The sequence below is a fragment of the Thermobia domestica genome, chromosome 10, assembly GCF_964235325.1.
Source record: "Thermobia domestica chromosome 10, izTheDome1.hap1.1, whole genome shotgun sequence".
In the NCBI taxonomy this organism is placed as follows: domain Eukaryota; kingdom Metazoa; phylum Arthropoda; class Insecta; order Zygentoma; family Lepismatidae; genus Thermobia; species Thermobia domestica.
Window position 1 is genome coordinate 253,734,543 of NC_137463.1, and position 25,723 is coordinate 253,760,265.

Here is a 25,723-nt window from a genome sequence, read left to right on the forward strand (position 1 = left end):
TTTTATACATACTCAACCGTTCTACACACAATTGTTCAAAGTTTATAAATAACTTCTTGCACGCACCGAAGAAGACATAGAAAGTAGACGCTAATCATGGTCTTACTGACAAACAACTTAAAGTTTAACCCAGGTTTGATTGCTGGTGGAGACACGCGGTCGAAAAAGTATAACAGCTTTTTCAGGCCAGCCACCTTCAGTGAGGATAATCATGAGCTTCCCTCATTTATATCAGGCAAATGCCGGGATGGCATCTAACAAACTGGCCCCAGGCCATTCCTTCCTTCCCCAATCTTTCCTCCTTCCCTTTTATCAGATAGTGTGCTCGCGAAGATTTTTGGCGCTCATATACTTGACCGGGTAAATAACTTTAGATGCCGACAACCCAGAAATCTAATTCCTAAACCTAATCCTAACATTTTGAAATTTTATGTTTTATTAATTTAGAAAGGTATATTTTGGCTAAAATCGACGACTGTGTCGTTTTTGTCAAAACGAATGAGATGATAACAGAACTAAAATGATTCCTGCAAATTTAATGTATCTTATAGTAGAATTTGCCTATAAATATCTAAATAAGAAATTATTTATTGCATTTTTAATACAATATTTTCTTCATTATTCATAAATGTTAAACAAAAATACAAAAAATATGTTTTTTTAAAGTATCTTTATTTCAAATTTGTATCTTACGTTACAGTTAAAAATTAATTTTGATTTAGACATAATATGAGATGTCTGTAACAATAGAAATTATCTATGGCATAACACCGATCATTTGGTATGGCGCTCTCCCAAATTCATACCACCGCTCTTTTTTATATAGCCAGTCCACCCTTGAGTAAAAGGTAGATTTAGATTTGTGTATGTTTCCTCTTTGGTCGTGATGGTCCATCATCATTCTTTGTGTCAAAACAAGGTTGTAATTTATGATGATCTGTGAGATGTTCTTTGATCATATATTCGGTAAACACTTCCATGCATTCAGGACACATGTAATTGTTAGTGTTTTCTACTAACAGTAATTCCAAAGAGAAAGGTTTGTTATTCCTGAGTTTCTTCTTGATTAAATCCAAACCAGTCTCTGTCCAAGGAGGAACATTCTTCGCAGAAATGGAAGTAGATGATATTCGTGATCTTCCTGTACTGTTGTATCTCCTGTGAAGAAAAGGAAAGTAATTAACCATAAGTGTAGAATTAAATTAAATCATTATGTTTTACTCTCTACGGTTATCTTCTTTGAGTTAATGGAGATGGATAATTACTGAAAGTGAATGTTTCTCAAACAATTCGTAAAATGACAACGTGTGGAGAAGATTGTTACTAATATGTATGCAAAAATGCTGATAAAATGGTGAGACATGTTTTTTGGCTGTTACCCAACAAAATTTGTTTGTAACATTTAAATATTTAATATGTTTATAATATCAGTAATAGAGTCAATCGTGCAGTTTTACTATACGGATCTACAGTATAAGTAATAGTACTAGTAGTAGTAGTAGGAGGAGGAGGAGGAACGGGTTAGAAGCACCGCAGGGGTTGGTTGGATTCTGTTCTTGAGATAAAATATGCGAATTAAAGACTTCTATTTTTTCTGTACATTTTACAATCTATGAATCCGTATAGTAAAACTGAACTGAGTCAAGTGTAGAAAATACATTTGCATATAAATTTAAACTGCTTAGCGTTGTGGACTTGCTATACCAAATGTTTTTCCAACATATTTACTCGCATAAAACATATTGTAAGTAAATATACATTAATGCGTACTCTGTAAATATAATGAAATATTAATAAAATAACATAATATCGTTCAGAATATACATTTTAAAGAATCCTCTGGAGACAACAGTAATAAGTATTATGTGATAAAAAAAAACTAATTGAATTTTTAAATCATAACATAATAATAGAAAGCAATTTCCTTTGTGTTTGTACATAAATTCCCAGAATATTCCCTTTTTGCGAATCTTCTCGGAAATATTCGAAGGAAAATATTCCCGAAAAATATTTTTCCTGAAATTTGCCCATCATTAGTCTTACCATCACGAGTTGATAGCTTCGTCGCGCAGAGGTTGCATCGATTGTGATTTGTTCCCTTTTACTTCTGCTGTTACGTTCGGTTCGAACTTGTGCTTTATTATGTTGAATGCTGCATGTCTTTAATGGAGTAATATAATGTGCGAAAGACAAGTGTGGTTTCGGATAATAGTGTTATTCATGATGTATAATTGTGTTCCTCGATCGTGCTATTACTTCATGTGCAATTGAAGCCGTTACTTCCATAACCACACAAGTCCAGCTGAAGAGATATTGAGAAACTCAATATAAACTGAATGTTAGAATTGTTAGAAATTTGAAGTTGGAAATCAGACGTTTTTCATACTTACGGTTTGCTGAAAAATCAGATTTCCAAGTTCACAATTCCAACAAATATTTAGTTTTTATTGAGTTTCTTAATATCTCTTCAGCTGGACTTGTGTGATTATAGAAATCACGGCTTCAATTACTTATTAATTTTGTGGATTTTTGTCCTTTTTGCTACTTTTTGGAAGTAAACGAGTTTTATGGAACCTGGTAGTGCAATTTGATGGTCAAAATGTTTGAACAACCGTAAATCGAGTTTTTGTGTGTTCTACGGAATAAATACATTATACTTTGTTAACTGATAGTTTGGGTTTTGGTAGGCTATATGTAATTATTCAGATGTAATATCTACAAGAACATCTTTGTTAAAAAATTTCTGATCTTCTGATAAAGAGGATCAGGTACCACAAAATTTTTGAAGGCACCTGAATCTAGTTTTCGTATTTTGTACGGAATAAGCACATCATACTGAGTTTAATGATAGTTTGAATTTGGTAACAATATATGTAGTTCCACAGTTATAAGACCTACAATAAAATTTTTGATTGAAATATATTGGATCTTTTGCTTCAAAAAATGTAGATAATGATACTAATTCGATTTGATGTGATAAAGATAGGAATTTATGACTTGAAATTCGAGTGAAATAAGTTAATTGTTGTTGCTAAAGTATCTGAACAATTTGTAGAAAAACATTTGACTAAATACGAAATTGTTTAAATTGTTAAAATTGTATTGGTTAAAGTTATTTTCTAGAGATTTGGGAATAGATGGATTTTGTCGAGAATATAACGAATTCGAAGCACATAATACAATGTTTCGAATTCGTTTGATGACACTAATTCTAGTTTTGGCGTCAATTTGAACTGAGTTAGGATTTTTTGAAGAAGTCTTATAGATTTATAAAACATTTAATTTGACTTTTCTCTCTTTCCTCCTGTTTGCTGAGAATGTGGGATTATCTAACGTATAATCGTAAATTCACAGCTGCCTCATCGTTGTAACAAAATTGTTATTAAATTGAATATATGGTGTTTGATTTGTTGTTTATTTGTTGTTTCACATTTATGTTCGACCTGTATGAACATTGGGTTATTGACTGGAACGCGAACTAGTAATTTTTATTTCTATCGATGTAAGTTCTGCTGGGAATTCTAGGTTGAATCAGAAATACTTAATTTTGTAGTTTTTTAAATTATCTTTGGTTACCTTGAGCTGCTAGCGGATGGGGGCGTTCCAGCAGTTAGTGTAACCGATTTTGGTGTAGGGACCCGGGTTGAAGTACCGGCGGAGCGAATGTGGTTGAGATCAAACGTTAAACTATAGGTGCATGTCTCATGTACTTAAGCTGCTGAAAATGTCTCTAAACAGAGAAACGTAAATCATGATCAAATCAAATAAAATAAACATGATTCGAACCACCATTCGTTGATTTTTTAGAGCTAAATTCATTACGCCATAATTCCGTACCCACACAAGGAATCAAACTTATGTCCTCATGTTAAGTATTCGACTACAATACACTAAAAATCCATTATCCGGACAGCGATATTTGTACCAATATATGGAAACCATGTGTTTACTACGGAAATCTTTACGGAGCATACACTATCCATATGCTACATACATACACACCTTTTCCCGCTTATATGTTACATTATAATGATGCGGGATATTTGGCATCTCATATTTTCCCCGTCTATTATATACGTCAACTTTATGTTATAAGTCCATTTGTATATGAGATTCTTACCGCATATATGCAGCTCTTTCTATGGAAAGTACGTATAAATGAATCACTTATGCGGAAAAATTAGAAAACATGTTTGTGTTAGACGAATATTCAGACCCAAGAGGAACGGGAATGGGGAATGGCGGAAACTTCATAACGAGGAACTACATAATTTATATGGTCTACCCAACATTGTTAGGGTCGTTAAGTCTAGGAGGCTTAGGTGGGCGGGTCATGTAGCTAGAATAGAAGAAAGTAGAAACGCTTTCAAAGTCTTGACTGGAAGACCAATCGGAAAACGACCATTAGGAAGACCTAGGCGCATATGGGAGAACAATATTAAGATGGATCTCGCAGAGATTGGAATACAGAGTAGAAACTGGATGCAGTTAGCTAAGGATAGAAGTCAGTGGAGAGCTTTTGTGAGCGCGGCATTGAACCTCCGGGTTCCATAGGCCATAGAGTGAGTTAGTTTATATATATATATATATATATATATATATATATATATATATATATATATATATTGTAACGTGCCTTAGGTATGGCTCCGTCGTGGGCCACCGGCCGTTAATGACCAGGACAAATATCTATAAAGGGAAACATGCCCTACAATAATTATTGTTAAATGAGGGAAATTAGGCGAGATCCTCCTAGTGCAAATGTTAACTATATGTTCTATAATAATTCCCATCTATAGGATTTCAGCTTAGCAAAACAAAAAAACCATGATATAAATAATCATAAAGATGCTATTAGGATATTGAAATAAAAGGTTATATAAGTGAATTGAAAACTTTATAACAATAATTCAATCAAGCAATCTCTACTTTCAATGGATTTGAACAAGAATAGTAGTTTCTACATATGTAAATTTATATCCTGATATATATATATATATATTTTTATACTGGATAAAACTGTTTTTACTGTAAATATATTTAAGGAGTCTAATAGAGTAGCAGCATCTACCCTACCACAATTCCATATAATTAATTTTCTTAAAAAAAATTATATTCAATTTTTTTTTTAATAACACACCTTTCTATAATTCAAATAGATATAAAATATATTTAGTAATAATTAATGTAATACCTTAAATCAGAGAATATAACAAATTAGTATAACAACTCACCCATTTACAAAAGTGATATCTTATTCCATTCACTCCCGATTTAAGTAAGTGGGTGTCACAGTACAGAACTTTTCATCCCCACAATATCACCAAACCGAAATAACACTATTCAGAAATTAGATACCAATACTTTAGAAATATCCGAATATAGATTTCTTTTTTAGGAATAAACGGTAAAATTCACTAATTCTGAAAACCCGTAATATATATATATATAATAACCTTATACACAGTTGAATATAGTAGAACAGATAGTGCCCACTTGCACAGTAGCAATCGAATGGCTAAGCCCTCCTCTTCAAGCACCGTCATAGGTACGTAATTCAGCACTTTCCGCCAGAGGCGCTAAAAGAAATTACATCTTTATTTCGGGTTGCATATTCCTCAGGTAAAACACTCTAAGATTTTTTTTAAGTGTGGATAAAATATCCGCACGTAACAATATATATATATATATATAGAATGTTTTATATAATCGTACTTAAGTCCGAAAACTACAGGATTTTCTCATGTAACCTACAGTTTCACGTACGTCGCATACGCCTTTTTTCTCTGTGTTGGCTCGAGTAATATAAGAAATACAAAGTTTGATCAGTGTTTCTCCAGAGCATCATTCGTGGAGGCACACCTTCTATATCGTCGGAGTGGTTCATCTCCCTCTCGGAGCAAATTTACTTAAATTGTGCTTACATGTTTCTCTTGCACAGTACATGTCCTTTAGCAAATAATGTCTTACGAGGGAACCTATCCAAGTGTAACTCTGACTTCGAGTCGAGAATATGGCCGTTGGATACCTTGTCCCAAAACAACATAACACGAAAAGAGATACATCCTCGATCGCAACCGTTGCGGAGATATAAGCGTGAAAAGTTAGAAATTGAGCTTCATACTATACATTACAAAGTCATATTCAGGGTCTGATTTCTCGGAAATGGTCGAGTAAGGAAACTCAGTGAATACATATCAAATTAGTATGGGGAGCATAGCATCTTCTGAATGAAAAATTTTTGTCCCAAGGTCCGAGGCGGGGTCCAACCCAAAATTTGCAAATGGAACCGGGGGTCAAGTAGCATATTGTATGAAAGCTATTGTTAAATAAAACAAGATAGAACAAATCTCAACTCTCTACGATAACCGTGTGCAAATGGGCAACTGGTCAAAATGTCAATACAGAAAATCTATGGCCACGCTTCTAAATCCGTTAAATTGTGACAATAACGAAACAGAAAAACACTTTGAAAGTGCAAGGTATTGAAGTAAAGCAAATTGCTGCAGTCTCTCACAGAGTCACACAACGGACCTTTTCCAAGTATAAGTGTGACTTCGAATGGCCAATGGACCATAGAATAACCATGACCATTGGATGTTGTGTCCTAAAAGAGAAAGGATTGCAATCGTCGTGGAGGGTGAGAAGGTCAAAAGGCAACGGTATATGCTTCGCGCATCGGGACCCCAAATTCACAGATTGCACTGTGAAATTTGTATCGGGGGATTTGCTGAACGAGAAACATGATGGTAAAGTCTAAGAGGAGTAACCTTGAAACTGTGAGGCAACTTGGAGAGGAGTGGGATTTGAGAAAACGGGAATAATGGTGCAGAAATAAAATATAAGTGCTTTTAAGAGAGAGACTCTGCAGCAATTTGCTTTACTTCAATACCTTGCACTTTTAAATGTTTTTTTTCTGTATTGTTATTGTCGCAACTTAATGGATTCAGAAGCGTGGCCATAAATTTTCTAATGTAGGTTATATTGACATTTTGACCGGTTGCACAGGGATATCGTAGAGAGCTGAGATTTGTTCTAACTTCTTTTATTTACCAATAGTTTTCATACAATATGCTACTTGACCTCCGGTTCCATTTTGAGTTGGACTCTGCCTGGGACCCTCCGAGTACCCCGAAGAAACAAATTTTTCATTCAAAAGGTACTGTGCTCCCCACTAATTTGATATGAATTCGCTGAGTTTTCTTACTCGACCGTTACCGAAAAATTTGACCCGGAATATGACTTTGTAATACATAGTATGCAGCTCAATTTCTAATCTTTCACGCTTATATCTCTGCAACGGTTGCGATCGAGGATGTATCCCTTTTCGTGTTATGTTCTTTTGGAACAAGGTATCCAATGGCCATAGTCCGAGCTGTTCCTAAAGAGTGAACAGCTCAGGAATCACCCAGATACCCAGATGCAATTATTTATGCACAATCAGTATTGTCAAACGGTGATTAAATCTGTGACTCTATTTATGAAATAACTATGTACAATACCTTTCATTATTCTCATACTTGTTGGAAGATTGAGCAGATTTCGCTTCTTGAGCTTTTAAGGATCCTCTGTCATTGTCACATTTGACGCTCCTAGGTAATGTTTTTCTCTTTCGGGATGTCAAGTTATGGACATTCTGAAACAAAAGTGTTTGAAGATTTATAAATACTAAAATATTATACTTTAAAACCGGTTTACTTATCTTCTTGAAAATAAAATTGTACGGTTGAATCATTAAATTTAAATCGTAAATTAAACTACTTTGACCTATATTGAAAATGAACTATACTACGGAGCAGCCGAATTGATAATTGGAGTAAACTAATCAGCTCCCAACGAACTATTGCCACTAAATGTGATTTCGCGCAATGTTTTGTAAGAATGATGTAAGTGGTGTCCAAGAGTCTATCTAAAGCTTAAGGGGTTGCCTGGATAAAGAACACATAGTGAATGTTCTAAAAAAAAATTAATTTGCCTAGGTAAATTGAAGAAATGTTATAAAACTGCACGTATGATAATTTAAGTTCTATAACTTACTTTAAACCTATCACTTTTTCCCTTAAAATGTTAATTCTAACATCCATGAGTGAATTGGGTGAATTTGATATAGTACACTATGTTTTCCTAATTTTACGATTACACAGAGAGGTTTAAATCACTGCTCGTACTTCACACGTGGCGGGAGCTGGAATAGGAACATCCATTTTCAACCACTGTCACGACGCTACTGGTAGCAGTAGGGAAGTTCCGCTGAATCATTCGTCACGCTAGGATCTTATTCTATCACGTGCACGCAGTTGCTTCGCGCAACATACGGTTTCCAAATTATGGGACGCGTGGAATAGTTACTTTCAGGATGCACCTCGTATGTTACTATGTTAATTATTGAAACTTCTTAATGAATCTAATATTTAATTATCCTAGATACAAACTTTAAAGAAGACAAATCTAGTTTATGACCAACGATTTGTTGAAAAAGTCCCACTTTCACAGCAAATTTAAATTCACTTCTACTTCAAACTTTCATTTCATAAAATACATTTTAGATCATAAAGACTACAGATATTATTACTATATATCAATTTATAGTATATAGAAAGTGTATAGTACAAGAAATGCACTATTTCACGTTCACACCACGTACATGTTTCAAGTTTCAAATATATATGTAAAATTTGTATCGTAAATTCTCGTGATATCAACATAATTTGCGAATGAAAAAGCAACTTAAGGATTGTTGATGTCTTTCAGAAGTGTTAGTTAGAAAACGGAAAACAAAAATAAACGAAACTTTTGGTCATAAGTTCAGGGAATATGTCAGAAAATATGTCTTTTTTTAACATGAAAGCTGTTCGTGCGTGGAAGGAAGCTCTACTACTCTTTGACTGCAAAAAGGTAAAACTGTGAAATTGCATAGCTGCCAGTAGCAGTAAGTTGAAATGACTGTCGTTATAGAATAATAACAAATGTGTAGTGAGCTCTTTGATCTGAAAACTGTACCTGTACAAAAGAGGACAGTATACAGCTGATGTCTAGTGATGAGCGCAAGAGTCTTGGTCTTGAAGTTTTTCCAAGAGTCTTGCATGCAAGACCAAGACCAAGACCAAGACCACGAATAGCCTTGCAAGACCAAGACCAAGACCATACCTGCAAGACCAAGATCAAGACCAAGACTCTTGCGCAAGAGTATTGCACAAGTACTGGTACTACTTGAATTTTTTTATACAATGTAAAAAAGGAGAAAATTCATTACATCTTTTACTTGATTTTTTTTTTTACTTCAGTAAAAGTGACACTAGAGTGAATGTGTTCCCAGTAGTGTTATGCAATCCGTGTGAGTCGATCTGCCCCTGTAGCATATAGCTACAGTATATCGTTTCCTGAATTGGTTGTTCGCGTTTTATGTAGATATTGCTCGTTTTCAAGCCACACAGGTATCATCTTGGGCAATGTAAGCTATTTTGGTGGACAAACATCGTGTGCGTGGGTTTTCTTAGGTTTTTTCCGTTTCCTCCTACTTTCTTAATTCCACCATTTCAGTCTTTTTTCATCATCACCGTCTCCCTTAGCGTTAGTGAATTACTGTGGGACGTTAAACTAGATACTTCATTTCATTTCAAAGCATACTAGTGGTGTTCTTCTTACAAAACTGAGGATAAATGTAGCATTGAACATCGGTAATTCCGTACACCATAGGTACTGCCTACATGAGTATGGCCTTGGCTATGAGACTCAAGCATCTGTTGTAAATTTTTAATGTGTGCTCATAAAATTAATATCGAAATAACATTTTCATGACATTGACAAAAACTTAGTGCATGTGACCGTAAGTTTGATTTCATGGGCTGATGCTTATACGTTGAATAATTGTTTATTCATATAATTTTTAGCCTCCTTAGGCATACGGGACATAGGGGATTGAGCGATATAACATTACACTACAACAGTAAGTCTATATTATAAAATTGAAAGTGACTATGCTTGTGACTCCCAATCTCTTGAACACTCTTGAACCACCAGCTCGAGATCGATCAAATTTTCAATATAGTATAGATCAGGTTTGGGCCTGGAATGTTATTTATCAGTTCACTTTGAAGGAGCAACGTATGGGAGGAGGAGGAGGGGGAGGTATACAAAAATCAAAATAAATAAAAATAAAAGTTACTAAGTTTGTGACTTAATAACTCTTGAAACCAGACCGATTTTAATCAATTTTTTAACATGTATGAGGTACCTAACTGGAAAGTTTTTTTATAGTTTCATTTTGATGGTAGAACCTAGGGGTGAAGGAGGGGAGAGGAAGGTATATATAAAAATAAATACAACTTAATAACTCTTGAAACACCCGACCGATCTCGATCAAATTTTCAACATAGATGAAGCTCAGACCTTTCACGATTTTTATCATTTTACTTTGACGGTGCAACATAGGGGTTGGGGAGAAGGGGGATATATGTAAAAAATAAAAGTATAAGTGACTGTCTTTGTGACTTCATCACTCTTGAACCAGCCAATCGATCTTAATGAAATTTTCAACATAGATGAGGTTCGGACTTGGGGTGTTTTGTATATCACTTTGATAATAGAACTAAGAATAGGAGGAGGGAAGAGGAAGTGTACAAAAATAAATAAAACTTAATAACTCTTGAACCAACCAAACCGATCTCGATCACATTTTCAACATAGATGAAGTTCGGACTTTGACGATGGAGCTTAGGGGCCGGGGAGAGGAGAGATATTTAAAAATGATCGAAAATGACCGATATTAGAGTGGAGTCTATAGTTTTCGGGGTCGCTGAGATAAACAATGACACTTCCGATGCTGTTTAAATCCAAATTTAGCCCCGTAGCTTGGCGGTGGGAGGAGACATATCTAAAAATGATCGAAAATTAATATTAGTGTCGAATTCGTAGTTTTTGGGGACACGAAAGTGAACAGTGATACTTCCGATCCCGTTTAAATGCAAATTCAGCACCGCAACTTGGGGAAGGGGGAAGAAGGAGATATATAAAAATTGTTGAAAATGACAATTATTATCAATGTCAAATTCATGGTTTTCGAGGTCATTGAGATGAATAGTGACACTTCCGATGCCGTGCCTTGCAACATAGGGGAAGAGGAGATATATAAATTTATTGAAAATGGCCGATATTAGTGCCGAATCTATAGTTTTCGGTGTCTCTAAGATGAACAGTGATGTTTCTAATGCTGTTTAAACCCAAATTCAGCCCCGCAACTTGGGGAGGAGGAGGGGAGAGAAATATAAAAATAATCGAAAATGACAGATATCAGAAAGCGCTTAGTAATAATGAAAAGTGACTGATTAACGAAACATATTATTATTATTATTATTATTATTATTATTATTATTATTATTATTATTATTATTATTATTATTATTTAAAATTTAACCCAACGAAGTGGGTAATTGATGCTAGTAATCCATATTCACAAGTGAGACTGATTTTATACAGTTATTTTAAATAACTTGTAGTTTGATGTCGTTATTTTGTATTTCTAATATAGGTCAAAAGTATTTATACAAATTGAGTTTATAGAAAAGACATAGACAGACAGACAGATGAGTCGTTTTTAGTTTTCACTCAAATTATTCTAAAATATTAAGTTTTGATTATAATAATTATTTTATTTTTTCTCTCTTTTTTGTCGATATGCTAAACATATCATCATAATCATCATCAAAGCTATTCTGCCATTATCGGCTGGTTGTTTGCTGCAACTGGGAAACCTCGATGTACGGTGGTCCTCAGCTAGTCTCTTCGTCTTAATGTAGCAATTTTCTTAATATCTTACTTCAACTACAATTTCCTTTTCTCCCTCTCTCTCTTTCGTTTCACCATACCCTCTAGCACGTCCCTCATAATACAGTTCCTCCTCAGCCAATATCCTAACCAGTTCCTCTTCCTCCTCTTAACAATATCTAAAATTCTTCTTTCTTCACCTACTGCTAATAATTCTAACACTCTCTCATTCGTTTTACGTTCAACACATCTAATTCTCTCCATTTTTCTCCATGCTGAGGTTTCGAAAGTCTGTAATTTTTCCATCGCTTTTGCGTAATGTCCATTTTTCTGTTCCATTGGAATCAGGAAAACAAAATCTCAATATTTAATTATAAGTTTGTTTAACACAAAAATTAGCTAATGGGGTTGAAAAGAAAAATCTGACACCTTTAGAGTGTAAAAATAATTTTGCATTTCATGGTATTTCAGTTATCTGTACCGTTTTGATTTTCTTTCATTCGTCTAAGGGGTAGCTTCCCCAGTTTCGGAAACTGTGGAGTGTTGGATCTGTTAAAAAATATAAAAAGATAAGCGAAGCGTGGGCACCCAATAAAAAATAAAGGTCATCACTTATGTTGTACACTATTATCATACTTACACGAAGATAAACTATGTTACATTTAAAAACATATATTGTATTTCCGTTACTATTGGAGCATTGTAGAATTTATTATCCCTTATATCCAGAGTAAAATTTACCTATGAAAAACATAAGATTTCTTAAAAGCAAAACTTGCAAGACTCTTGCAAGCAAGACCAAGACTGGGTGTGCAAGACCAAGATCAAGACCAAGACTGGGTGTGCAAGACCAAGACCAAGACCACCCCGGTCTTGGTCTTGGTCTTGCATTTGCTCATCACTACTGATATCATAGCAAATGTGTATCGCCAAAAACTTCTCATTACCCATCAAGTTTTTTTTTTTTTTTTTTTTACTTCAAAAACTTGCCAACTTCTCATTTTCAGTGACAGGGAAGTTACCAAGACAATATTTTACTAACGGAAGTCTCGGTTCGGAGATATCTTCACACAGGCTTTACGAAAGTTTGTTGAACTCGACCAGAAATGCTCTCAGCTTCATGATAGCTATTTAGAAAAGTAGTAAAGTGTGTAATTACCAAACGGTCCTTTTTAGACATGCGCCTTGCAAATGTTTTAAGGTGTCAATTGTTATTATTCTTTCGTATATTACTAAAGTGATACTTTCTGACTAACCAATTATAAGGTGTATACACTGTGTTCAGTTAAAAATATGCCAATAAAAACACCATATCTCGGCAACCAATAGTAACAGGATCTTCCAGTTTCGTTTTTCTGAAAGAGAAAATCGCCGGACCTTATAGGCAGGACAAAACTGTAATTTTACTCTAATAGATGTACACGTACTCTCCTTTGGTTTCTCTAGAAACGTCAGAGCGTCATCCATTCTTCAGTTATGATTTGCGTAACATTGAGACGTGAGCAATAATTGTTTGCTGTTGACAATTTAATCCTACCATTGGTATTTGCTATACAGCAGTCTTTACATAAGCACCTCAGGAAAAATCCAGGATCAAATTTGATGACCAAGGATAACATTGCATAAGACCGACTTTACCAATAAATTTGTTTTGGGGTTCGTTGTTCAGGAAATATCTCACGTTACGTCTTACTCAGAGTAAGTAAACAAATATATAGTTACAATAATATTTATATTCATTTCTATATTAATTAAGAACCATAACTCCTTTAAATTTATCTTCATACTATGAAAGTATATATTTAGCAGCATTCTATATTATCAGAAATTAAAGCAAATAAAGTTATAGTTTCCTTGAGGCTTTATATACATTTCTCCCGCTCGTGTCTGTGGCTCGTCAACTGTTTTCACTTTTGGGTAGAGTGACTCCAACTTCAAGTTACATTTTTTTTTTTTTTCAGATTTTCCTTGGAGTCAACGAGGACATAATTTGCGGTGTATAATTGGAAGTTAGGGCTCATGAAACGTATAAACTTATTTTAAACAAAAGTCATATTTTATTTTACGTCACAATAATGAATGGAAACTAGATTCAATTAGTAAAATAGTGTAGGGTTCGAATGACTGTGAATAATAATAATAATAATAATAATAATAATAATAATAATAATAATAATAATAATAATAATAATAATAATAATAATAATAATAAAGTAATAATAAGAATTACCTAGATAATAAAACTTACTGTTAGAGAAGAAAATTATTTGACATGACAGGACTTGAGTTTGACTCTTACAGCTACGTTTGATAACACTGCACTACAAGTCCTTTATGTGAATTTCATAAATATAACTACTAGTTACGCAGGACATTAGTTTGCGAGGTATAATTTACTTTGACATATTTCGAAACCTGACTAATATTCCTGCTCGTCTTGATACAATTTTATGAATTACAGAATAACATGTCCCATCGTTTCTTTTTACTAGTCCGCTGGAACTTGAGGTACTTTGGAGACAAGTTCATCATTGAGAAAGATTTATTTCACTTGTTTTTGAGTTTACGAAGAAAATGAAGAGTTGTCCAACTAATGACCGTCTCTTCATACAGGCCTTAGTATCTACACTAATCTTACATGAAAGGTTTTCAAGTAGCTGACAGTTTATGTGCAAGTGATCGACGGAGGTAATTGGTTATCGCATTGGATTCCTGTTTCCAAAACTTTGCAGGTCCTAAAATATTAACATGCATCAATTTATATGTTGTCTATATTAAAAAGTGATATGCAAGATCTTCTCCTGAAGAGAAGGAAAGAGACATTGAAATCACGAGACTGACATTAAATTGAATTATGTTTATTAATGAAAACAAAGGTTTACAAACTAACATCCTTCAATTGTTCCAGATTTCATATTTTCAGTTAACTTCATCTAACTCACGTATGATAAGGATTATTATTTATTTATTTTTCTGTTTAAACTCTTAATGCAGTATCTAGTGTAATAATACCTTATATACACACATAAGTAATTATAATATCATTGATACATGGCACTGATTAGACAACACACTCCTAACAATCTTTACTTGGAGGCACTTCTTGTGCATCAACTGCCCAGGAAAGCTCTGTTCCAATATTTTACACTCTGACTAACTGTCACCTAATGGTGGAAATGTTAGGTGTTCAGGCCCGTGCCCACGGGAGGTCTAGGGGGCCCGGGCCCCCCCTAAATTTTTGCTGGACCCCTCTAAAATTTTCACAGTAGGCTTGCAAATGAACTATAATATGGTGATGGACTATAATATGGTTGGATCGGGTCCCCCCTAACTTCAACCGGGCCCCCCCTAAATTTTGGGGCTGGCTACCGGCCTGTGTAAGTTGGGTAGATATATCCAGGAAAAAGTACTTCATCCGACCTAATGGAGTTGTAGGAGCCAAGGGAAATATACTTTTGTCGTTTCATGTAAATCTCACTTTTGAATTTTCTTATGTTTTCAGTATTTTGTGGCTAGTTTCTATCAAAATAATTTGTAAAGATACTTATGATCAAAGCTCAAAGAAAAATTGATGTCCAAATACACGAATTCCATATTTTGCAATTTTCAAGAACGGTAGAAGTGACTGCAAATTCAGAGCTTAGGAGCCGTTTATTTCAATTTATATATATGTATATTTTGAATTGATTTTACCACTCGGTTTCCAATTTTTGGTCTTTTGGTCTGTTATTTTGTATTTTTGCCAATCTCTTTTGACCGTTCCACTATCCCTTAATATATGGCTTATGGTATGGTATTGGTATTATGGTAATATTGTAAATTTAATAATGCATAAATCTAACAGTTTTCCTTACCTTGTGTTCCTCTCTTTCTTTAGATACACCGTTTCTGTGTTCTAAAATCAAGAGATAAGCTTTCTCAATTGTTTCTAAGCATTGCGAGTGGACATTCTGATGACTTCGGTCTCCGTAGTCAATCTGAAATCAAATTGGAAGTTTGATATTAGATAATAGATTGCTAAATCGAGTAACTATATAGCGTATAACCATCATCATCAATGTAGGTATTGTGATTATTTGCAATTCATTTGCTGCAACTGAGATTGTGGTGGACAACATCGTGTCCGTGGGTTGTTTCGGGGTTCTCCTGTTTCCTCTCACTTTCTCATTCCACCAATTATTTCATTATCGTTCACTTGCTTTTATAATCGCCTCCCTTAGCCTAACGCACACAAACCTGGAACGTTAAACTCAAAGATGTCATTGTATTTTATGCCGCAACTGTGAAACTTCCGTGTTTCAAGAACTTCCGCTAAAATCTTGGTGCTCACGTATGATTTTGCTTGTATTTTGATATCGACTATAAGTGTTGTCATAAAAAAGACGTCTCGTGTCGGAAAGTGTCTCTACTTCAATTGAGAAAGATTTGCCCTGATATTGCATCTCGTCAGGAGTACTTTGTCTCTCTCGTGGGTAATTTCAAACTCTAGAATATCATTATTAGTAAGTAACTAGAGCAAAATTTCCGAAGGTGAAAGCAATACTAAATGAAAAATACCATTAGCGTTAACAAAATAATCTAAGTGAGCATAACTCTTTTCTTTGGAGTAATTTTAGAATTAAATGAAATCAAATATTTAAGTTTTACGTCCCACGATTATGCAGGCCAGTCTAAATGAGACGATGAGGATGAGTAATGAATGAAATGATGGAATGAAGAAAGTGGGAGAAAACAAGAGAACCCCGAGAAAACAAACCATACGGTGTTTGTCCACCACAAAGTTCCAGCAAGCTGGGATCGAACCAATGACCCCATGCACCATAGGTGAACGCTCTACTACTAAGTCACCGCGGCCCCAGTAATTTTCGAGTAAAAGCAGAAAACTTATTATTATCTTAGCCTTACCACAAATTTCAGAAGAAATTGATAATAAAGTAGAGTGTAGTAAGTCTTTCACTAGGACTGGGAAAATGGCAGTTTACAGAATGGTTAACGGAATAGTCTGAAAATATGATTAACTCTCATACTTTCATTTTGCTGCTACTATAATATTACCCTGAGATAAGATTAACACCAATCGGTGGACCATATTGAGTTGATGAAATTTACATGCGTGAGGTTAAATTCTCATGCACAGTTATCGAGAAAATGGACAAAACCTAATTTTGTATGTCATTCAAGAGTTAGCCATTGAATTTGATCAAGTTATATACTATTCACATACAATATTTGTTTATTTGCATACTGTGTGTAAATTATGGATGCATTAAAATATCAAAAAATACTTTCGACAAAAGTGAATATTTTCAAATATCTAGGATCAATATTAACAGACGAAAATCATATTCACGAAGAAATTAAATGTCGACTAAAAGCAGGGATGCCGTGTTATTATTCGGTTCAAAATCTCTTGTCGTCGCGAAATCTGTCTGTTGTTCTCTATGATTGTGAAACATGGTCGATTACTCTGAGGGAAAAGCATACACTGAAAGTATTTGAGAACAAGATCCTCAGACGAATATTCGGACCCAAGAGGAACGGGAATGGGGAATGGCGTAAACTTCATAACAAGGAATTACATAATTTATAAGGTTTACCAAACATTGTAAGGGTCAACTCTAGGAGGCTTAGCTGGGCAAGTCATGTAGCCAGGATGGAAGAAAGTAGAAACGCTTTCAAAGTCTTGACTGCAAGACCAATTGGAAAAAGACCATTAGGAAGACCTAGGCGTTGATGGGGGGACAATATTAAGATGGATCTCGCAAAAATAGGAATACAAAGTAGAAACTGGATCTAGTTATCTAAGGATAGAAGTCAGGGGAGAGCTTTCGTGAATGCGGCATTGAACCTCCGGGATCCCTGGGACATAGAATTAGTTAGTTAGCAGTATTGTTCAATCTAATACTTAATTTGATCAGGGTCAGATTGAGACCTTTTGCGTCCCTAGACACTTGCTAAAAGCGCCCCCATAGAAAATATCAACAAAATTTGATGATTCATATTCTACGAAAGTGTCAAAAATCTCAGCCCTAAAGTAAATTACACTTTGTAGATGTTCTCAAGAAACCTATTTATGAAACATTATAGTAAAATTAATAAAATTTGTATTTGTGAAATAAGAATAATATTGCTTCAGTCATTATTATGAAAAGAATCTGAGAACAAACACATGCCCATTAGTAAACTACCTCATGTGAATTTATTATAACAAAGAAATTTACACAACATTATCGAGCTATACGAAATATGAACAATTGTCTGAGTCGATTGTGAAGTATATTTTGAGAGAGAAAAAAGAAACACAGTTCATAAATAAAAACCATTCCTGAATGTCCTTAGAACAATATGTTAATCGGTATTACCAGGTTATTAACGACATATGTATTTATGATTAATGAACAAAATTACCTGAATCGTTGTTGAGAAAATTTTGTTGCGAAAACTCAACGCAAGAGTAAACTACTTCTCGATTTTTCGCAGATAAATTACTTATCATTTTTACATTACAATGTGTAGTTGTTTCTGAAAGTATGATTTCTAAAATAAGCAAAATTGTTAGATTTTTTTTTTTTAGAAAATCTACTTTTTATTTTCACCCTTCAGTAAATCATCCTATCTTTTAGGGATAGAAAGAAAAATCAAACATAAACCTGACAATTACATAAAAACCTTATATTCAAATTTTAGATCAGGCATGTTTAACGGTGTAACCTCTACCTAATTAAACACCAAAACGAAGTGACAAACAGACCGATAGATGTTGAAAAATCACTTTTTCTGTATCAATAGGCCAGGAAACGTGTAAATCCTTTGAAATATTGAATTTGATTTTTTCACAATCACCATCATTATACGAAGAGTTATCTGAAGAGCGTGGAGCATAGAAGCTTCTCCGCTACGGCAACTGACCTGCCAATAATGGAAGAACACCTATAATCATCATAATTATACTTCCTTTTGTTCTTTCGTAGTTCAAAAGTAAAACCTGGGGCCATTTCAAATATAAATACTAATATACTCTAAATATTACTAAAACTAACTTCATCCTATATATCTAAGGGTTCAACGTTCACCTATGTATTTAGAAGCCTGCCTAAAACAAGTCTCAAAACACAATGCTATTAAAGTCACTGACACAGAAAACTATTTATTCATATAAGATTTCATTTTTCTCAATGAGGGTTTATCTCTAGTCACTAAGTAACTTTTATTGGTACCACGTATATTTACCGTAGAAATTTTGGGTTCAATTCGAGGTGAGACGTCATATCGTTAGAATCGCACGTTAAACTATAGATTTACTCTCGTATAGTTTAAGAAATAAACAAGGTATAATAAAGTCCTCTAATCAATCCATTGGATCACTACATCAATATTTCTACGTACAAATGTGCTCAGTAATACTGATTGGTAATAGCCGTGATTGAATAAATTGATGTTGCCATCTCTTTTTACTTTTTATTTAATAGCTTTTGTGTATCGGGATGCACTGAAGTGAAAATAACATGATGCCACAGAGAGTCAATTATCCTTGTTTAATTAGTAAGGAAACAAAATGCAGAAAAAGAGCGGAAAATATTTCAAAAAGTGGAAGAGTTGATGATTTTGAGAGAAGTTGTAAAAAATATTTGAACTCAGAAAAAAATTTTAAAAATTGCAACCAAAACAAAATTTGGGATATTGTGTTTATTTTATTTATTTATGTATTTATTTGATGAGACAATCTAATTGGGACATTTCATTTGCAACAATAATAAGGCGCAGCACACAAAATTCCTAACTGTAGTAATACCACTAACAATAACGAAGTAAGAAAATTAACACCCTCATATTCGTATTTGTACTAAAATATTTTTTTCAAAACAATATGTCATACGCTCCCTTCCATTCTGAATCAAACATTTCGGACTTCGTGTTATTACTACGCTCTATCACGTGTGGCATCAATCCCATTACCTCTATCGAAGATATAGTGCCATACCTTTCGCCGTTTTAAAATTACAAGGATGTACTCCTTGTAATGTAATGCAGATCAATTTAAAATACTTTTAAGAAGAGAAAGGAAACTGTTTGGGACATTGGCTAAGAAGGAACTGTATCATGAGGGGTGTGCTAGAGGTATGGTGGCAGGAAAGAGGGAGGGGGCGAAGGAGACTACAATTAATGGACGATATCAAAAGAGAGAAATCGTACTTGAAGACGAAGCTGTAAGCGAAAGACTTAAACATGGAAGTTTCTCAATTGCGGCAAGTACACTGAGAAAAAATCGTATGTGGCGTACTTAAAATCATATGTTACATTTGTAAATCCTGTAGTTTTTGAACTTAACGTACAGCAAACGTACAACTGAAACACATGTTTTATAATACTTTCTTTATAAGTGTTCCCTCTATACGTATTTTTCGTACGAAACAATATAGACGGTCAGGATGTCACATACAAATGAACGTGTGTAACATATAGGTGATCAAAGTAACATACACTTATGTATGTAATATAAGGAAGACTGCTAGATATCAGACATCTTGCAACGGCATGATGTAACATCTAATGGCAGTGCCTATGTAGCATACGGATAATGTATGCTCTGTACTGATTTCTGTAGTAAGCAAGAGTATTCCGTATATTTGTACAATTTACCGCTATCCGGAGAACGCAGTTTTCTCAGTGTAGCCTGCCAATAATGGCAGAATACCTATGATGATGATTATGAGGAGGAGGAGGAGGAGGAGCATGTACTTAGACTTTTGTTTTAAACGGTACAGTAATAAAATCGAGTTTAGTTGTGATTCTGTCTCAGATTACCTTAATAATAATGACACCAAATCACTGTCGAAAAGGCTGAATTACGGTTGTTAAATTACTAGTTGTTAAGCGTGAAATATGATTGATTATTTTTAATAAAAATAAAAGCTTCATCACCTTCACTTCTGAACTCTCAAGTTTCTGTCAATTGAATAATCAGTAATTAATGGCGTGACATGAATTACGTATGATAAGATTTCTGAATTTTCACCAATAAATTTTACACCATTAGCGTATAGTGAAAAGAATGTAACATATACAAGTCGATCGATCTCATTGAGCTGAACAACATTATGTGCGTGAATGCAAATTCTCATGCGACGTTTCGGGAAAAAAAATCTTATAATTAATCCTGTGCAGCAACTCTCTATTAAGATAATACCTATTCTATCAAGTGGTATCTATCCTCTCATTTTTTGGGTGGGTGCAAACTCTCCAAATTTACGATTTCCGCTTAAAATGTAGGAGACGGAACAAGAATTGATTTTGACGAAACCATTGAACTTTCCTGTTAAACTGAATTTTACTCAATTTCATTTTTTATTTTGATAATAAGTGATTATTTTAGCTTTCTATTTCAATATTTACTGTTTTATTATAAAATTAAAAGAAAACAGTTCATGCAATCATCTGTGAAGGTATATTTCGTCACAACAGAAGTAGGAGGTTTTGTATTTTAGAATGTTATTGACGCTTAATTATCTTTCGCAATGTTCTAAAAGCATCATTATATATCGTATAACCAGTGGGTAATGCTACAAGTTTTGGTAGTTATAAGCTCCATCGTTTCCAGAAAAGAACGTATAACCAGGGCCATGTACTTCTTTCATATATTTAAGGTAACTATAACCTGGACTATATGATGGCTCCGGTGAACATAATAGTATATCACATTTTCTAACTTTCGAGTAAACTGGTTGGCCTTTCCAATCAAATTAAATGCAATGACACATATCAAACAAGTTTCGTATCCCATCTGCAGGTACATGTTCAAAATTAAATTACTTACATGTTGTTCTATGGTTCAATCTCAATCCATTCCACATTATAATTCGATTTCACCGCAAGTGCTAGTTACTATTATTTATACCAGGTCCGGTCACATAAAACTGTTATGTAAATATACACCATATACCCGTATATATACCCTATTACAACCTTGCGATAATTGAAGTTCGATTATTCAATTTTCAATAAAACTTGTGTCTCTGCCCCAAAAGAAAATCTCATGGACAAACCTATCTGTGGACATTCTTGATGAAGATAAAACTGATGTTGAGATACACAATAATGCGAAAACATGATAGAACACAGTATGGTTAAAAACAGGGACGCACTCACGAGGAGGATCTGCCGGATCTCCTTCTCCACCCAAAAGAAGACATTGTTACTCGATACACTTTTGGAAACTTTCCTAATAAAACTATGCTTGTTTAGCAGAGAAACGAGTGAAATAGCATAAGAGTTGGACTTTCATCATGTGTTGTTTTTCTTTTCTCATGAAAGTCATTTAATTATATCATTTTTTTTTCAGTCCATAGGTGACAATATTTGACAATTACTTATCACCTTTTTGGGTATAAAATAACACCGGTTCAGTTCTACTTTAAAGTAGTGTCTCGTACAATATTGGGGTCTTAACCAAAAGCTCTTGGTGCGCATCTGGCACGAATTAACCCAAAAACTTTACTTTTTTCTGATCTAATAGCATTGCGCAAAGTCGGGGCATGTAGTAATCAATATATGACTAGTGATGGGCAATGGGAATATTTCCGGTAGGAAGGAAAATAAAAAAATGGGAATATTCCGGTAATTATCCCTGGCTTATAAAATCCCGGAAAGGAATTCATTTCCATTTTTCTAATTTATTTTCTAAATAGAGAAACTACATAACTTCGGCCCTTCAAATCGTCATTCTTCCTCAGCCCAAGCTGGCAACGTGGCTGCTCGCCGGGAAGCAGAAAAGCGCAGGAAGTATAGCAATTTACTCGACAAATATAATTTTGTCGCTATAGCTATCGAATCGGGTGGTTCATGGGTCCCGAAGGCCTTAATTTTATAAAACAAGTTGGTCACCGCATTTATTTATCGTCAGGAGACGCTAGAGCAACCTCTTTCCTACTGCAACGTATCAGTATGGCAGTACAAAGAGGGAACGTTGCATCAATTTTGGGAACGCTACCCTCTGGTAAGGAACTGGAGGAGATCTTTTGTCTGTAAACTCGGCGAAGGTTTGAGGATGCTGTTGCGGGGCGTATCACAATAACGTATATCAGTGGATAATTATATTTTGATATTTTGTAAAATATAAATTGTGGACTGTTCAAGGAATGTAATGTTTTGTAGTTTTGCCAGCGGACTTAATGCAAAGTGGGTTATGTGTGCAAACAGAATAAGATAGATACAATATAAAAAAGAAAGAAATCATATTCTTAAAACTGCTTATGAAATTCGACTCTGAACGATTACAATTATCGGAGGTACTAATTTGATATATAGTGCACAACTGTTTAAAACAAATAACATTAAATTAAATTAAAGTTTTAGATTTTGTTACAAATTGTGCCATTGCTCGTAAGTTACACCTATGAATCTTTTGAAACTTTTTTATGGAATCATCTTAGCACATATATGATATGATTAAAAAATAAAAAGAATAAAAACTTAAATTTCAGAATTAAAAGATTAAAAATGACAAAAAAAAACTAATTGCTTTATTTTCATTTATTATTATTTACTTCTAGGTTTTAAATGATTTGGAGGTTAAAAAATAAGATTGGTTGACCATATTTGATATAACTAAATAATAACATGATTTTTAAGTTCCATTTCCATTTGCAATAAAAAGTAGCAAAGTACTATTTTATAAATGATGAAAAGGAACCAGTTTGTAAAGTGATATAGAAATTATGAAGAAATAGAGATGAAGTACTATTAATACACCCCGAACCACTGTTAGTAATAGAGGTCGGTCTGTCTGCTATCTCTGACTCGAATATCTGAAGAGGTACTCAGACTTCTCTTACATGTGAATTAACGCGTGAAATTTCGAGAAATAGGCAGGAAGAAAGGTCGTGTGTGGCAATGTTACGTGCAAAATTATAAAGATAAGTCTGTATCTTACAAATATTGTGGACATAAATTTGTATGTGCAAATGTTGATAAAATGGTGAGACATGCGTTTTCTGGCAGTTACCCAACCTAATTTGTCTATAACATTCAAAAGTTCAATATGTTTATAATATCAGTGCTTAGTAGGGTCAAGTTTAGAAAATCCACTTACATATTAATTTTAACGGTTTAACGGTGTATGTAAACTTCCTCTACCAAATGTTTATTTTTCAACATATTTACTGACATAAAACATTATAATTAAAAATAGGCTACTTTTAAGCGCACTCTCTAAATATAATTAAAAACGTAATAGCGTTCAGAATATACATTTTGGAGAATATTCTGGAGATAATAGTAATACATATACCGTGATTGAAAAACGAATTTACCTTTGAAATCATAATATAGTAATAGAATGCAATTTTCTTTGGGCATGTACATATTCCCTTCGAGGAATATTCCCATTTTTGGGAAATTTTCCAGGAAATATCCCAGGAAAATATATTCCCGGCAAATTGCCCACTACTATACATGACACTAACCTGAAGAAAACGATAAATATTTTAAAATATTTATCACTAAAATTGGAGAATAACATATTGTTTACGACACTAAAAAGTGTGTTGTTCGTTGGTAATAAAAGTTGGTAGTTCTTATTCCCATAGAACAGGGTTTCTCAAAATAGAGATCGCGAGAGAATTTCATGGGTGTTGCAAAGACAAGCGTAAGAAATAAAATTAGAATATAATATCAGAAAATACTTTTAAATATGATTTTGAATTTTGTTCTGATTGACATATTTTAATTTCTATACATACTGTTAAAAACAACAAAAACAGCTCTAATAAACATTTTGAGTAGATGCAGAGTTGTTTAAAAATCAATTTAAATGAAAGAGATATTATATGAAACTAACAGGAACTGCATGTTGAAATACCAGAAAAATACAAATGCAACAAAATCTGCGTATTGAAATACAATTAAAATTGAAAGCTGATGAGATACCTGAGCGTTGTGTGATTTTATTACTACGGCAATTTGCCATTCAATCTTCGTGACGCACATTATCAAGTCATTTAAAATACTTAATAACTTTTTAACAACTGTCCTAGTTTTTTTTTTTTACCAAAATTAGAAATCGCTTTATTTTTTTATCATATGATCCAAAGTTAACGGTGTTATAAAGATTTAAATTTTCAATCAGCCTCCAATTCGAAACAATACGACGGATCTGATTCAATATTTGTAATGTGAATAAACTGATCCTTTTTTGTTAATCCATTTGCTTTTAGGAAATTTACTGTATCCACTATATGTAAGAAATGGATTCTATTACTGTACAAAATAGATGGACATATTAAATTTTTGCAATAGGTACATTGAAAATCTCACACAAGCTCATTTCAACCCAAAAATTATAAGGGGACCACAGGCAAGAGGATGTGATAAAATGGGAAGAACTACTGCCCTAGAAAATATAGTATGCACTTATTTGTAAGAATATGTGTGTGTGTATGTATGTAATGTATGTATGTGTAAGAAAAAACAAATCAAAATACAAAGTGTACTGATATCATCCATTGTTCTTCATCTCCCAAAAGTGATACAAATGCTTGTATAACAGTCATCGCACGTGTTATTCGTAATAACAACTAAGATAAAAGTGGTTTATATTTTGCAAAACAAAAAGTCGCTGCATATGTAGGTACAATCAATATACGTAATGCTGCTTGTGTGACGTACCTATATAAGACATGTTTGTAGTACGGGAGGGAAATTGCGTGTGTTCCATTGCTCAGAAGATTTCAATTACAAATATTAATATCTAGAAATAATTAAATAAAGACAAAAATCTTTTCCTTACCTTTTCATTGAATACCACTTCCAGTTGATGATCATGACCCTCAATTGAAGTAAACTCATTATCTTTAATCGTATTGAAACAAGCTCTGCACTTCTGCATGTCTCACCTGCTGACTATATTCTTCTTTTTCAACGAGATTGATTGATCTTTCACGCAACATCAGTGTTACTAACCCAT

The 25,723-nt window shown here is 33.8% G+C and overlaps 1 protein-coding gene across 1 annotated transcript; it reads right to left on the reverse strand.

The window, feature by feature from the left end:
• Positions 1 to 664: 664 nt before the first annotated feature.
• Positions 665 to 25,723, reverse strand: LOC145662204 (uncharacterized). The gene is made up of 4 exons (XM_081727538.1): positions 25,547 to 25,723; positions 15,618 to 15,740; positions 7,503 to 7,636; positions 665 to 1,158 (listed from the first exon to the last, which is right to left on the reverse strand). The coding sequence occupies exons 1-4, from the start codon at positions 25,643 to 25,645 to the stop codon at positions 855 to 857; spliced, it is 660 nt and encodes a 219-aa protein (XP_081583664.1). The 5' UTR covers positions 25,646 to 25,723; the 3' UTR covers positions 665 to 854.